Source organism: Phragmites australis, chromosome 2 (genome assembly GCF_958298935.1).
Source record: "Phragmites australis chromosome 2, lpPhrAust1.1, whole genome shotgun sequence".
Lineage (NCBI taxonomy): Eukaryota > Viridiplantae > Streptophyta > Magnoliopsida > Poales > Poaceae > Phragmites > Phragmites australis.
Window position 1 is genome coordinate 1,734,773 of NC_084922.1, and position 13,064 is coordinate 1,747,836.

At 40.2% G+C, this 13,064-nt stretch overlaps 1 protein-coding gene across 1 annotated transcript; it reads left to right on the top strand.

Moving 5' to 3' along the window:
- The first annotated feature begins 253 nt into the window (after positions 1-253).
- LOC133910284 (uncharacterized) lies at positions 254-1,706 on the top strand. Its single transcript, XM_062352795.1, has 5 exons — positions 254-670; positions 763-882; positions 973-1,157; positions 1,296-1,485; positions 1,572-1,706. The coding sequence occupies exons 1-5, from the start codon at positions 254-256 to the stop codon at positions 1,704-1,706; spliced, it is 1,047 nt and encodes a 348-aa protein (XP_062208779.1).
- The last annotated feature ends 11,358 nt before the right edge of the window (positions 1,707-13,064 follow it).

Genomic DNA, 13,064 nt, shown 5'->3' on the forward strand with positions numbered 1-13,064 from the left:
AATCTCCAGCAGTCTAGTGTGATATGCCTGTCCCTTCCTCTGCTGTTCCACTTCCTCCTGATCAAACAGAGACATCAAGAACCATGCGTCGGTCATTTGTGATTCTCGTGATGTCGTTGATCTGTTTTCATGCTCTTCACTAGCTTGGTTTATCAGTCTCAGTTTGTTGAATCCTTCTCCCATTCTGTGACGTGCTTCATCCAAGAATCACCAAAGAGCTCTCATCTCCGGCCGGTTGATTTGATGCAAAGAGATGGTGCAAGAACAGAGCAGCAGTCACCACCACCATCCGCAGCTGCCTAGGCACGGCAGCGGCAACGGCAACGGCACGGCCACCGGCGTTGCGCGGGCGTCGAAGAAGAACAAGACCAAGAAGATCCCGCAGCGCGGCCTCGGCGTCGCGCAGCTCGAGAAGCTCCGGATCGAGGAACAGAATAAGATGGAGGGAGCCACCGCGTCGGGGACCACGCACGCCCTCAGCGGAGGCGGCGGCCTCGGCCACCTCCTCCCGCTGCACCCTCCGCCGCCGCGGCTCCCACCGAGCGCCCTCCCGAGGCCGGCCGCGGACGGCGGCGTGCACTGCGGCTTCCCGCCGGTGCTCTGGGACCCGGCGGACCCCATGAAACACCCCTGCAAGAGAAGCCTGTGTCCGCCGCCTCCACTCCCAATGGTACGTGTGACGTGTCTTGTCTTCTCCAGATGCCCATGCATTGTGCGTGCTAGCTTGAGGCCGCAATCCCGTGGGAATCTTTCACTGGCCAGGTGAGCACGGGCTTGTCGCTGACGGCATCGTCGAGCTCGAGCCACCCAACGGAGCCCCCTTCAAACCAAATGTACAGCAGCAGCGGTAGCAGGAGCGCGGCGCCGGCCGACGAGGACAGGGTATGCATGTCGTTGAGGCTTCAGGACTTCTGTGCAGTAAAAAAAAAGTGCTTGTGATGGCTGCTAAGTGTGGATTTGACCAGAGTGTAGGAGGCGGCCGGCGTGGATAGGTCTTGGCCCTTCATGTTCGACGGCATGACGGCGGCGGCCTTCCGAACGACGGGCAAGGCCACTCCGGTGGTGCCTTTCGTCGGCAGGAGGACGAGAGAGGCCAGGTTTGCTGACGTTTGTCCTGACCTGAGTAGACACGAGTTCAGAGCAACTAATTATTTCAGGTAAATTTCCAATGTGAATTCACTTGTTTCACATGGATAAAAAAAATCACTTGTTTCAATTTGGGCTTGTGGATTCATCTGAGTTAAAGAAACTCTTGCATCAGACAGTTTGAATTTACTTTCATCTTTGCTTTGCAGTACGAAAGCAATTTATTCAGATTGGGGATCAGACTTTGCTCACTACAAGAGCAGCAAGGAGAATGGCTGTGCCGGAGAGCCTGCCTTCTTCACCATGAGCTCACAGCCTGCACCCCTCATGAAGCAGTCTCATGTGATCCCATCAATACACCTCCCGGAGTACAACGAGTACGGTGTCATGACGTCTCAGGCAAGTGAAATTCGATGTCAGCTCCTGAAACTTGTAACTTGCTGTGACATTGTGAATGGCCTAATATAATTGGTGTGTTTGAACAGCAGGGGAGCATCTCGGCGTCGGCGTCGCAGCCGTTCTACAGCTTCCTGCCGGCCGGTCCGGTGCGCTGCGAGAGAGTCCTGAGCGACTGCAAGGCCGACGTGTCTGACGGCGTCGACTTGGAACTGAAGCTATGAAAAAATTGATCAATGGGTTCCTACCTCGTTCCTTCCTGATAAATATGGCACCAAATCTGCAATGAAAGCAGTACCCTGTTGTTGAATGATATGCTCAGTTTGTAACCTCAGACATGATGTATCAAGAGTTGCTTTTAGAAGATGTCTTCACATCCAATGGACATCTGCCGATGGTTGCCTTAGCCACCCTGCTAGTCTCAAGCAGAGCAAGTCTGTGCATGATCGAAGCAAGAAGCATTTATACATGGTCCTGATAAGCTTCTGCCAGATGTAGTAGAGACTCAACAAGTATCAGATGTGTAAATGGTGTAGTGTTGAACCGGCTACGGGTTCAATAGGAAAAGGTGAGCATGTGCAGGATGAGCATTACAGCTAGCCTGTGGGGTCTTTTTCTGTTTAGATCTAACAAACATCAGTGGACTATTGTACTCCGAAATATGTAGCGATAGATCATAGATGAGAAAGCGTGTGCCGAGAAATGCAGTGGTGTTTGTAGATGTTCTGGTTTATGCATGTAGTGTAATTTTTTAATAATAGAAAAGAGTTTTCAACCTCTACATTACTTGATGCAAACAATCTAGTTCTTTATTACAATAATACTGCAAACATGCACATAACTTAGTTGCTTATTACAATAATACTGTAAACTGCAAGCATTCAGAATGGTACCAAAATATAGTTCATAAACTTCATAATAAACCAATCAACTACTAGCCACCAGCAAATTTATTACTAAAGCGCCACACATTTTTGACAAAAATATCCATTGTCACAATCTCCAATGTTTGGCACGCCTTGTGAATGACACGCATATTCTCCTCCTTCTGCAACAGACTCTAGTGCCTTAGCCAGTATGTGCAATGGTTTTACAATATTTCCCTTTTATTAATATTATTGATATTTTACCGTCTCAATATAACTTTGGCCACTAATTTTATAATTTATATTAATAAATAATACTTTTATTAAAGAAAAGCATAAAACATTCTAAAGTTCGATCAGAGCATTTGACCACTAACAACTGCGCTCTTAGTGCAACGGTAGTATAAGAGCTTTAGCTCGATGTGGGCAAGCATAACTTTTCCTACTCCATTTGTCTTGAATAGAACTGTTAATGGATGGACCAAACCAAAACATTTGGGTTGGACCTTCTGTCCTTCAAAATTTAATTATAGGACATTATAAGACTTTGAATTGTACTTACAAATATTTCTGAATATACATACAAGTTAGTTTATGTGCTTACAAGTAGGTTGTATCGCTCATAGGTGATTCTTACATAGCACAAGTAAGTCAGATTATAGTATAAAACTAATAGGTTGCAATGTTTTACACTACTTACAAGTGTATACACATGGATATGTACAATTATATAGAGTTATAAGATGGTCAGTTTTATTTTGAGAGTTACAAAATGGTCAATTACACCACATGGTGTTGTAAAAATAGTCTTTTTACATGACTGAAAAAAAATACTTGTAATCAATCTGGGCTTCTGGCCTCCCTACGTTGGGCTGAGATCGGCCCAAAAACTGAGCGAGACAAACACTAGGCTAACTCAGAATCTCCACCTTCCGAGAAAATCTACGATTTACCATCGAATAACTGCTGATTCTACAATCCGTCATCGAATAAATTTTGTTTACTTCTATACCATCGAATAAATATTTCAGTTCCTTATATGCCATCGGCTTCCGATACTACCCTCTGATGTACTGTTCATAAACAGTATGAACAGTGCCCGAGAATAAAAAAAGTCACAAAAAATATGTCGATTTTTGTGCACGCTCTATAATTCATAATCAACCCGTTTTAACTGTATTCACCTAAAAATACTGTATAGAATTCAAACTAAAATTCTTCAAAATGTACTACTTTTGTAACTTCTTGCAATTTTTAAGCCTCATAAAAATTTAAAAAAATCTGAGAAAATTTACTAATATTTCTCTAATGTGATGTAATAATTTCTAAAATTATCTCCCGTGGTGAAAAAATTAGTTCTTTGTAATGACCAGTATTACAAAAGTAGCTCATTTTGAGAAATTTTAGTTTGAATTTTACACAGTATTTTTAGGTGAATACAGTTAAAATGGGTTGATTATGAATTATAGAGCGTGCACAAAAATCGACATATTTTTTTGTGACTTTTTTTATTCTCAGGCACTGTTCATGAACAGTATAGCGGAGGATAGTATCGGAAGCAGATGGCATATAAAGAACTGAAATATTTATTCGATGGTATAGAAGTAAACAGAATTTATTCGATGACGGATTGTAGAATCAGTAGTTATTTGATGATGAATCGTAGATTTTCTCCCTCCTTCCACCGAAGAAGAAGAGCGGCAGCCACCAGACTTTCGTGGTTCCACCGAAGAACTACCCCGCCGTCGCGTTGATTGGATTGGATTGGTAATCCATCCCAATTTAGGGTTATTTTCTTTCGTTGGTAAGAACCCTAACTTACTTGGATGCAATTTGTTCTGACAGATAGATCCCTTAATTACCTGCTTTATGAGCTGCTATTTGAATCCAATTTTTTCAAAGAAGGGAGAAGGATTGGGTTCATGCCCAACGCTAAGTCCGCCCCTGGATTTCGAATTGGCATTGATTTCTTTGTTTGTCGGTTAGGAAGCTCTCGCTTGCATGGATTGTAGCGATCTAAATCTTTCATTCTGCGAGTCTGGATTGGATGCTCCAATCCATACAGTTTGTTGCGGATTTATTTGTTGTGTAGTGGGGTACTACATCAGTGTATTTCCCCAAAATTTCGAGGGTTCAACTGAACCCCCATGCCCCCACGTTTTTTTTTCTTTTTTCTTTTTTGTTGCTTTTGATAGCAGTTTATTATCTCAAGAAATTACATATGACTATTGTAGAAATGAATTCCTTGCATCTTGGCATGAAATTCCAAATAGTATTTATTGGTGAGAAAGGGAGGCAATAACAAAGATATAACAAAAAAAAAATGGTTACTAGAGAGCATTGCATTTTCACCAACGGTGTGCCTGGCTTCAATCACCAGTTAACTGACGGTGTCCATTATTGCAAATGACCAGGTATACGGTTGAACTTAGGTTATATATTTTGGTAAAAATATATGGCATAGCGTGTCCAGTTGTCCACTGTGCCGGTTAGCCAAAGATATCATCAGCAAACAATGTACGTTATCAAAGGTATGTTTTGGATAACATAAGTTTTATTAACTTTTTTCGTCACATCAAGATAATACAACCGTTAAAAAGCATGCTCTCAACCTCTGTATAACTAAGATGTACATAACCAAAAATAAAAGAAAGAGAAAAAAAAAGATCAAACACATGAAACTGAAAGATAGAACACTACAAAGCGGGTCTAAAAGGTTTAAACAGTTATGCGTAGTCTAGACAGCCATTCAAACCAGATAAAGAGCTCCCTGACCACTCGCTCTAAGTGCACATACGTTGTAGCCATCGAAAATCATTGCACCTAATGCTACAGAATAGATCATGTATGGAACCACTGTGTACAGGAAAAGATAAGCCGTAAATGAGAGGAACACACGTTATTGAAGGCATATAATCGAACTTAGGTTTTTTAGTAAATATATGGCATATCATGTCTAGACGTCTAGTTGTCCACTGTGGCGGTGTAGCCAAAGTTATCGTGAGCATATAATGTACGTTACCACAGGCATATAATGAACTTAGGTTATTTTGGTAAATATATGGCATAGCGTGTACAATTGTCCACTGTGGCGGTGTAACCAAAGGTATCATCAGCATACAATATACCATTACCAAAGGCATATAATCAAACTTAGGTTATTTTGGTAAATATATGGCATAGCATGTTCAGTTGTCCACTGTGGCGGTGAAGCCAAAGGTATTATCAGCATACAATGTACGTTACCAAAGGCGTGTAATTGAACTTAGGATATTTTTGGTAAATATACGACAGCGTGTCCAGTTGTCCATTGTGGCGGTTTAGCCAAAGGTGTATGTGTGTATTATCATCAGCATACAATGTACGTTACCAAAGGATAGCAAACTATAATGAATTTACTCTTATAGAACATAAAGTGGTACTCGGTGTTCTGGGCTGCTTACTCATGTCAGGTAAGTAGGGCCTCCGGGAAAAATGAGGCCGTAGAGGCAGACGTCTAATTTTTTTCCCATTAAGTTCAGGAGGCTCTTCCCCCAATTTCATTAAGGAAACTGAAAAAACTGAAACACAGGGCATTGAGTTGCAATAGAGAGATAACTATTGCTTATTGACACAAATCAGACGATCTAAGCTAACTATTTCCTCCTGTTATAAATAAGTGTCATTTTTTAGAGCGTATAAAAATAATAAAATAACAATACAGTATAATATAACATATAAGAGAAATAAGTTATACGTATAAAAATAACAAAAATAATAATGTACTCTAGTAGTTAGGGCCATAGTGGGCTGTTGCCCTGTTGGCGATGGTGATGGGCTTATTCTTCAATGGGTCGGAGTGAATATGATATTATCTGTATTCTTGTCATGATATTATCTGTTTTCGTATTTGTATCCGACTCAAAAAGCTTTTTCGTTTTTGTATCCTTATCCGTATAAGAAATATCCGTATCTGTATCTGATCCGGAAATATCCATATCTATATCCGAATAAGACCATATATATCCATTTTTTTATTTGCAATGAAAAATATCCTACCCGTTTTCAAGGCTATTTGCAGGTCAGTGTTTCTGGAGCTAGAGGGCAAATTTGCCTTTGTCGCTAACAAGTTGCCGGCGAGTTTTCTATTGTTCACAGGAGCAGATTTTATTCAACTAGTGGGTCTGCCCGTTGATGGAAGATGGCCAAGTTTTAGTTCAGCCAGAGCAGAACCTTGTACCTGGCGAGCAGACCCTTGTCATTGGTCAAGAGAGTTTGCAAATGTTGACACGTGCTGGAGGGCTGTGAAGGACATGGCCATTGCTTTGCATTATGAGCTCCGTGTCGTGAAATCTGACCGTAGCCGATTCATTGCAAAGTGCTCAAGAGAAGGCTGCCCATGGCGTGTGCTGTGTGCATTACCAAGTGCCCCGGACTTCCAACTTACACTGTTCAGACTTTGCAAAGGGAGCACACATGTGAGGGTGTTCGGGACTTGCATCATCAGCCGGCTACTGTTGGTTGGGTGACTAGGTCCGTTGAGGCAAGGCTCAGAGATAACCCGCAGATAAAGCCGAAGGAGATATTGCAGGATACTCGGGAGCAGCACGGGGTTGCTGTTTCTTATATGCAGGCATGGCGTGGAAAGGAGGGAAGCATGGCTGCTGTGCTGCTGTTCATGGCACACTTGAGGATGGGTACCGCTTTCTTCCTGCATATTGTGAGCAGATTGGGAAGACGAATCCTGGTAGCGTTGCAACATATAGAGGGACCGGACCCCAGAATTCCTTCCAGCGGTTGTTTGTCTCATTTCGTGTTATTTGTTTCTTAAATGGGTGCAGGCGCCTTAAGGAAAGTATGTTGGGACGTTGTTATGTGCTTCAGCCGTTGATGCTGATCACATGATGTTCCCTCTAGCATTTGGTGTTGTTGATTCTGAGAGTGATGAGAACTGGATGTGGTTTGTATCAGAACTGAGGAAGATGCTCAGAGTTAACCAACAGGAAACAACAAGTGGTTGAAGCTGTTGGAGTCAACTTCCCCACAGCTTTTCGTGGGTTTTGCTTGAGATATGCGAGTGAGAATTTTCGTGATGAGTTCAAGAATCCTGAAGTCATTAATCTCTTCTGGAGTGCTGTTTATGCTCTCACGGCAGCAGAATTTGATTCCAAGGTAAATGAAATTATGCAAGTTCAAGATGTCATGCCATGGCCAGAGCGTTTTCCACCAAACCTCTGGGCAGTTGCTGTATATCTGATATGGCCATTGTAACGCCCCAGATATCCACATACATGAAGTGCTAATCACACCTAGAACTCATTAAGACTGAAATTTAAAGAAAATTCCAACAGAGTTTTCCTTGTAACTACCTATATCCCGAACAAGCAAATCATATAATATCCACATGCATATCATACAAGCAATAATTAACCACCACAGCTCCTCCCAAGAACCCAATAAGCACAGTATGACTAATAACATAAAACTATAAGTATCGTGCACTAATTTCATATAAAACCCGATTTTAATTGGATTCATCAAAAAGTGATCTTATATTTCTCTAAAAATTCTAGAACTTTTTGTAATCCATATGCAACCCATTTTAATTAGATTCATAAAAACATGTGTAGAATTTAACTAAAATTCTCCTAAAAAGTCTACTTTTATAAACCCTAACAATTGTTAGGGCCTCAAATAAAATCCCAAAAATCTGGAAAATTCACTAATATTCTTATTATATGATTTAATAATTTATAAAATTATGTCCATACCTATGTCTATGGTGAAAAGTGATTTTCTTTGTAATGATCCATTTATATGCTCCATTTATATAATTACAAAGGAACTTAATTTTTCATCGTATGACCTAGGGCTAAAAATAATTTTATAAATTAGTCCATTATATAAGAAGAATATTAATAATTTTTTTTAGATTTTTGGGATTTTATTTGAGACCTAACAATTGTTAGGAGTTATAAAAGTAACCTATTTGGAGAATTTTAGTTTAAATTATACACATATTTTTTGGGTGAATCAAATAAAAATGGTTGCACATGGATTATGGAACACATATAAACAATTCTAGGATTTTTAGATAAATATAAGACTATTTTCTGAATGAATTTAATTAAAATCGGGTTTTGTGTGAAATTGATGCACAATACTTGTAGTTTTGTGTTACTAGTCATAATACTTGTAGTTTTGTGCAATTCACTCGAAGACTAATTATAAAAAAGCATGTGTGTGCTCCATTCAATGCTGCACTCCTATCCCATGCATGCCACAATCACTTAATAACTAAAACCCAAATAAAACACAAGAGTGTGTAAACACATTCAGCAAGTACAATTCAGAATTGAAAGAACATATACGTCACCAGATTTGATGAAGAACAAGATTAAAAGGATTTTCCTTTTCTTTGAAAACATAATGAAATAGTAGTTTCTGTCTGAAACGGACAACACCTGAATACATCCTTAACATTTACCCGTAAAGTTGAGCAAGTGAGGCCAGCACTTACTCACATGGACATAAATGTAAGAAACAAATTGCACATTCGATTCTATCAGAACATGAATATAAGAACCAACAACACATCCATGGATTAGGACAATCAATGGAACATGAACGATATGAAATGATCATCATGGAGATAGGAATCTGGAACATGAAAAACATCATCTCAAAAACTTGGATTATGAAGTCATAGGCATGCATAAAATCATGAGAGAATCAATAACAGAACAAGTAGAAAATCAAACAATACTACACACATCAATAGGTTCATCATGCACTTGCCATAACCGTGACGAGAAACCGGCGTCATGCCCTTTACACCGGAATTTCCCAAACCCTTGCATGAAGATCGTGAATTGGTGAGGAATTCGACAAAATCTTGAAAAAATTTCCCCTTTCACCTTTCTTCCCTTCTTTCCTGCTCTCTCCTCTTCTCTTCTCTGTTGTTCCTGGCCGATCTATCTTGGTCTTTGGTAGAGGACGCGACATTCTTGCACTCTGCATAGACAGTGCATCGATTGGATCTCCGGAGCAACTAAAACACGGACTAGAGCACCAGTTCGCTCTCTGTGCACTGCTGAACAGCGCCCGCCATGGCTAAAAATACATTGGTGGTGGAACGGATTGTTATGACAAGTTATAGGAAAAGGGGATCACGTAAGATTGAAGAAAGTGACGAGGCAAACACGATGGAGGTGGTCGTGGCTGCATGAGCTCACTGAAGGCGATAAGATCTAAGGTCGAAGTTGGCGGCGCCGTTGGAATTTAGGCTCATGTTCAAGTGGCGCCGCTGTAGATTCTGGTGAACCCTTTTAGGTATTCTTTGGAAAACGCAACGCAGGTGGCACGGCAAAACTATCTATTCATCACCGGAAACACAAACCAATCCCTCAGTTCACGCGCTGGAGGCGTCTGGCAGTGGAGCCGTGCGCATGGTGACCTCAAGATCGGCGATGTCGGTGCATCTTTGGCTGAGATGCTTTGGGTAACCATGGATGATGACTAAGGGCACATGGTGGTGAAGGGACTCCGCGATCCATGCATTGTATCACTGGGAACATCGTTAGGAACATGACTACAGTCGGCTGGATGCGACCAACAGCTCCCACAATGATCCATGGTCTCGTCCTGGCGACATGTCTTGGGTTCGGAGGGTTGGGGATGATAGGGTAGAAGATAGACAACTAGGGCAAACAGGGAGAATCGAGTCTGTTGCTCCAACTAACTCTATGTCAATACCTTTTTTTAGAATTATCTACAATGTCTAAAATTCTATGTCTCGTAACTTCATGATTCAAACTCCAAACATGACATATGAGTAGCAAAATAGATTCGTTTAGATGAGATCTATGTATTTGTGGTATCTGATTGTCCATCCGAGTTATAGATCAAAAAGTTAAATTTTCATCCACCCATTATTTTGCCTGTTCAACTTTTTATTTTCATAACTAGTTATCTGATGCATTGCAATGGGCATCAAAGTTTTGTTAAATAAAAGTGATGTAACACACGTACAACCATGAAAGGATTATTACTCCAATTTCTTATTCAACGAGTGTCATTTTGGATTTCTTCTAGAGAAAATCCTAGAACCATAGTTGAAGTTAGTGCAATGGGCTTTCCTCATTATAGATATGATTATGATGATATGCAAAGTGCGGCGCTCGCTCCTCTTAGAGACCTTCATGATGAGCATAAAATTCATATGCTTGACTATAATGGTTTCCTTGTTGTGGACTCTACAGCTGAGTTTGCTGATTTAGCAGATATGTTGAGAGACAACAAAAGCACATACTAGAAAATGGTGTCTCATGGTCTTAGTGCTATTGGCAAACTGGACCCAATTTCTGATTGGTTTGTGTCTAAGGTATTGGAGTTGGAAAAATCTAAGGCATATCTTCACATGGCCACTGGTGCTCAAGAGGTTGCTTCTAAACTTAAAAGGATGTATTCCCATTTTACGGACTAGCTATCATTCTTACGACCATCAAGTGCAAGCTTTCGAACACGATGAGGGGACAAATTCTATTTCCTACTCCATGCAGAATCTTCAGCTAGATGACAGGGTTCGTCCTTTTTACATCCTTTATATACATATCTAAATTGTTGTTTAAGCCTCTATTATCTTTTCCTAATAATTTTTTTTGGATGTTGTAGGTGGAGACTGTGAAGGTAACTACCAATCTTCGGTCTATTTCTAGGAAGAGTTGCGTTGAAGATAAGTCTTGAATTTGCTTATGTTAAAACCGAAGACCTAGCAGTGGCTATATAGGTATTGTAGATTTTGTGGCTGTTGGAGTTGACACCTCGCCTAACCCTGTAATACATACTATGGCTAGTAAAGAGGCACTTGAACGCACTAAAACGGAGTGCAATGCTATGTTTAACACTATTCGTTCCCTGGCTGGTGATAATGGCCTTACAATTTTGGACTTCAGCTACCACATATTATGTGGCATAGAAGAGAATGCTGCTTCCATGAGGAGAGTGTTACACTTTATTAATGATATGTTAGCTGTCATCAAAACAATTGTTCAAACTACTCTTGTTACCTTTAAATTGCCCCATTGCAAGTACGATGCGTCTTTCAAGGAAGGTGCAAGTGGTTCTGACCTTCAATATATTCTTTCTGATATTGCTGTGGAACTTGAAGAATGCTTGGGCTATGCAAAGAAGTGTGTAGCTAAAGTTGAAAAGAATGCCTAGTATAAAGCCTCTTTAGAGAATGTAAGACTCGTCAGCAATGGTCCAATATATTAAGTTGTAATAGGTGTATTTCTAAAACTTTTGAGTTTCTTGGCTTTGGATTTTAATGGTTGTGAACAATATTTAACATTTGCAGAAAATGAACATCGCTCTAGATGTACATTCATGCTATTTTTTTTCTAGTGCTAGTTTGTTGTTTATATATATTTAGTAAAAATAAATATTTGAAGACATCTTGAGTTAATATGCTACATACATGGCAAAATATAGATGAGTTCTGAACTTAAAGAGGTGTATGCTACAAAACTCATGCAAAAAAAGAAGAAATAAGAAAATAGAGTTGCTACATGTTGATTGAAATCATGTAGAACATAGGGGATTTTACCCTGTTAGTTTCATCACTGAGAATTATGTTAATGTGACAATATCAAAATAGCGAGGTCCCACATTGCATCAATTCATCACCCTACATCAGACCCACCAGAAATCGGTCACAACCATAGGCACGACCCCTTTTGTAGTTCTCATATTAATCTACAAATAGGCAAGAAGACAGCCCCACGTGTGCTCTCACTCACGTTAGCCTCACAACGAACACTAGTGGCGCTGCCACGATCGACAACCAGAACTGTAGCATGTCGTAGTCCAGCAAGTTTAGTTCATAAAGGTAGCTAGACATGAACACCGAATCGTAATTGATGTAGCTTTGGTCATGGCAATTCTGTACCTCGAGCTATTCCTGAAAGAGCTCGAGGAAAGTGTGCTCCATTGCTTCCATAAATTTCTTACTCTCGATCTGTCGTTATTATTTGTACGTAGCACGGATTGGTTTTTCTACTAGTACATGGGGCGTCTTCCATGCATTGACGACCGGGCATGCTGCGTAACTTGGTACTTTGTTGCTGCTCCTTTTGAAAGGTTTGGTTTAGCTTCTAACCAAAGACTTGAAACTTGCAACCTTGCAAGTCTATGTTGTGTTAAGATTTGTGAGTTGGTCTTGTCTCGTCTAGTCATCAGACTGCGTACTTAAGCCATCCAAAACAAGCTGATGCTTGCACGGCCTGCTAATTTCTTCTCTGAGAAAATATGTATATTTAGTAATTGATTTTTCAAAACAAATACGATAAATAAGCATTGAGTACAGTAGAGAAAGGGTTTGTCATATTATTGAAATGTGACGCTTGAAGGAAGAAAAAGAACAAATAACAAGACACTTGATAGGCAAAAAAAAAACTGAAAAAGGCAAATCACCAACACACTTGAGTAATTTATATGGGACTGTCTAGGTACATAGCTATATGACAAATAACAAAATCGCTTTCAAGTAGAGCTTGCAACTTGGATTTCAAATACAACTATAACTCAACTTTGAGTACAAATAAGTCCATAGAAATAGATTTATTTTCACAACTATCTATTTCAAATTGTCTTGCCCACGATGCAGCTAAGATATTCCCGTACACCTATAGGTATTATGAATCGATATGAATTCCCATTGTACATCAATAGGCTGAT

Excerpts from the sequence above, each read along its gene's own strand:
- LOC133910284 (XM_062352795.1), top strand. The coding sequence starts at position 254 with ATGGTGCAAGAACAGAGCAGCAGTCACCACCACCATCCGCAGCTGCCT. Across the intron at positions 671-762 it reads CGCCGCCTCCACTCCCAATG|GTGAGCACGGGCTTGTCGCT; the intron begins GTACGTGTGACG and ends TTCACTGGCCAG. Across the intron at positions 1,486-1,571 it reads ACGGTGTCATGACGTCTCAG|CAGGGGAGCATCTCGGCGTC; the intron begins GCAAGTGAAATT and ends GTGTTTGAACAG.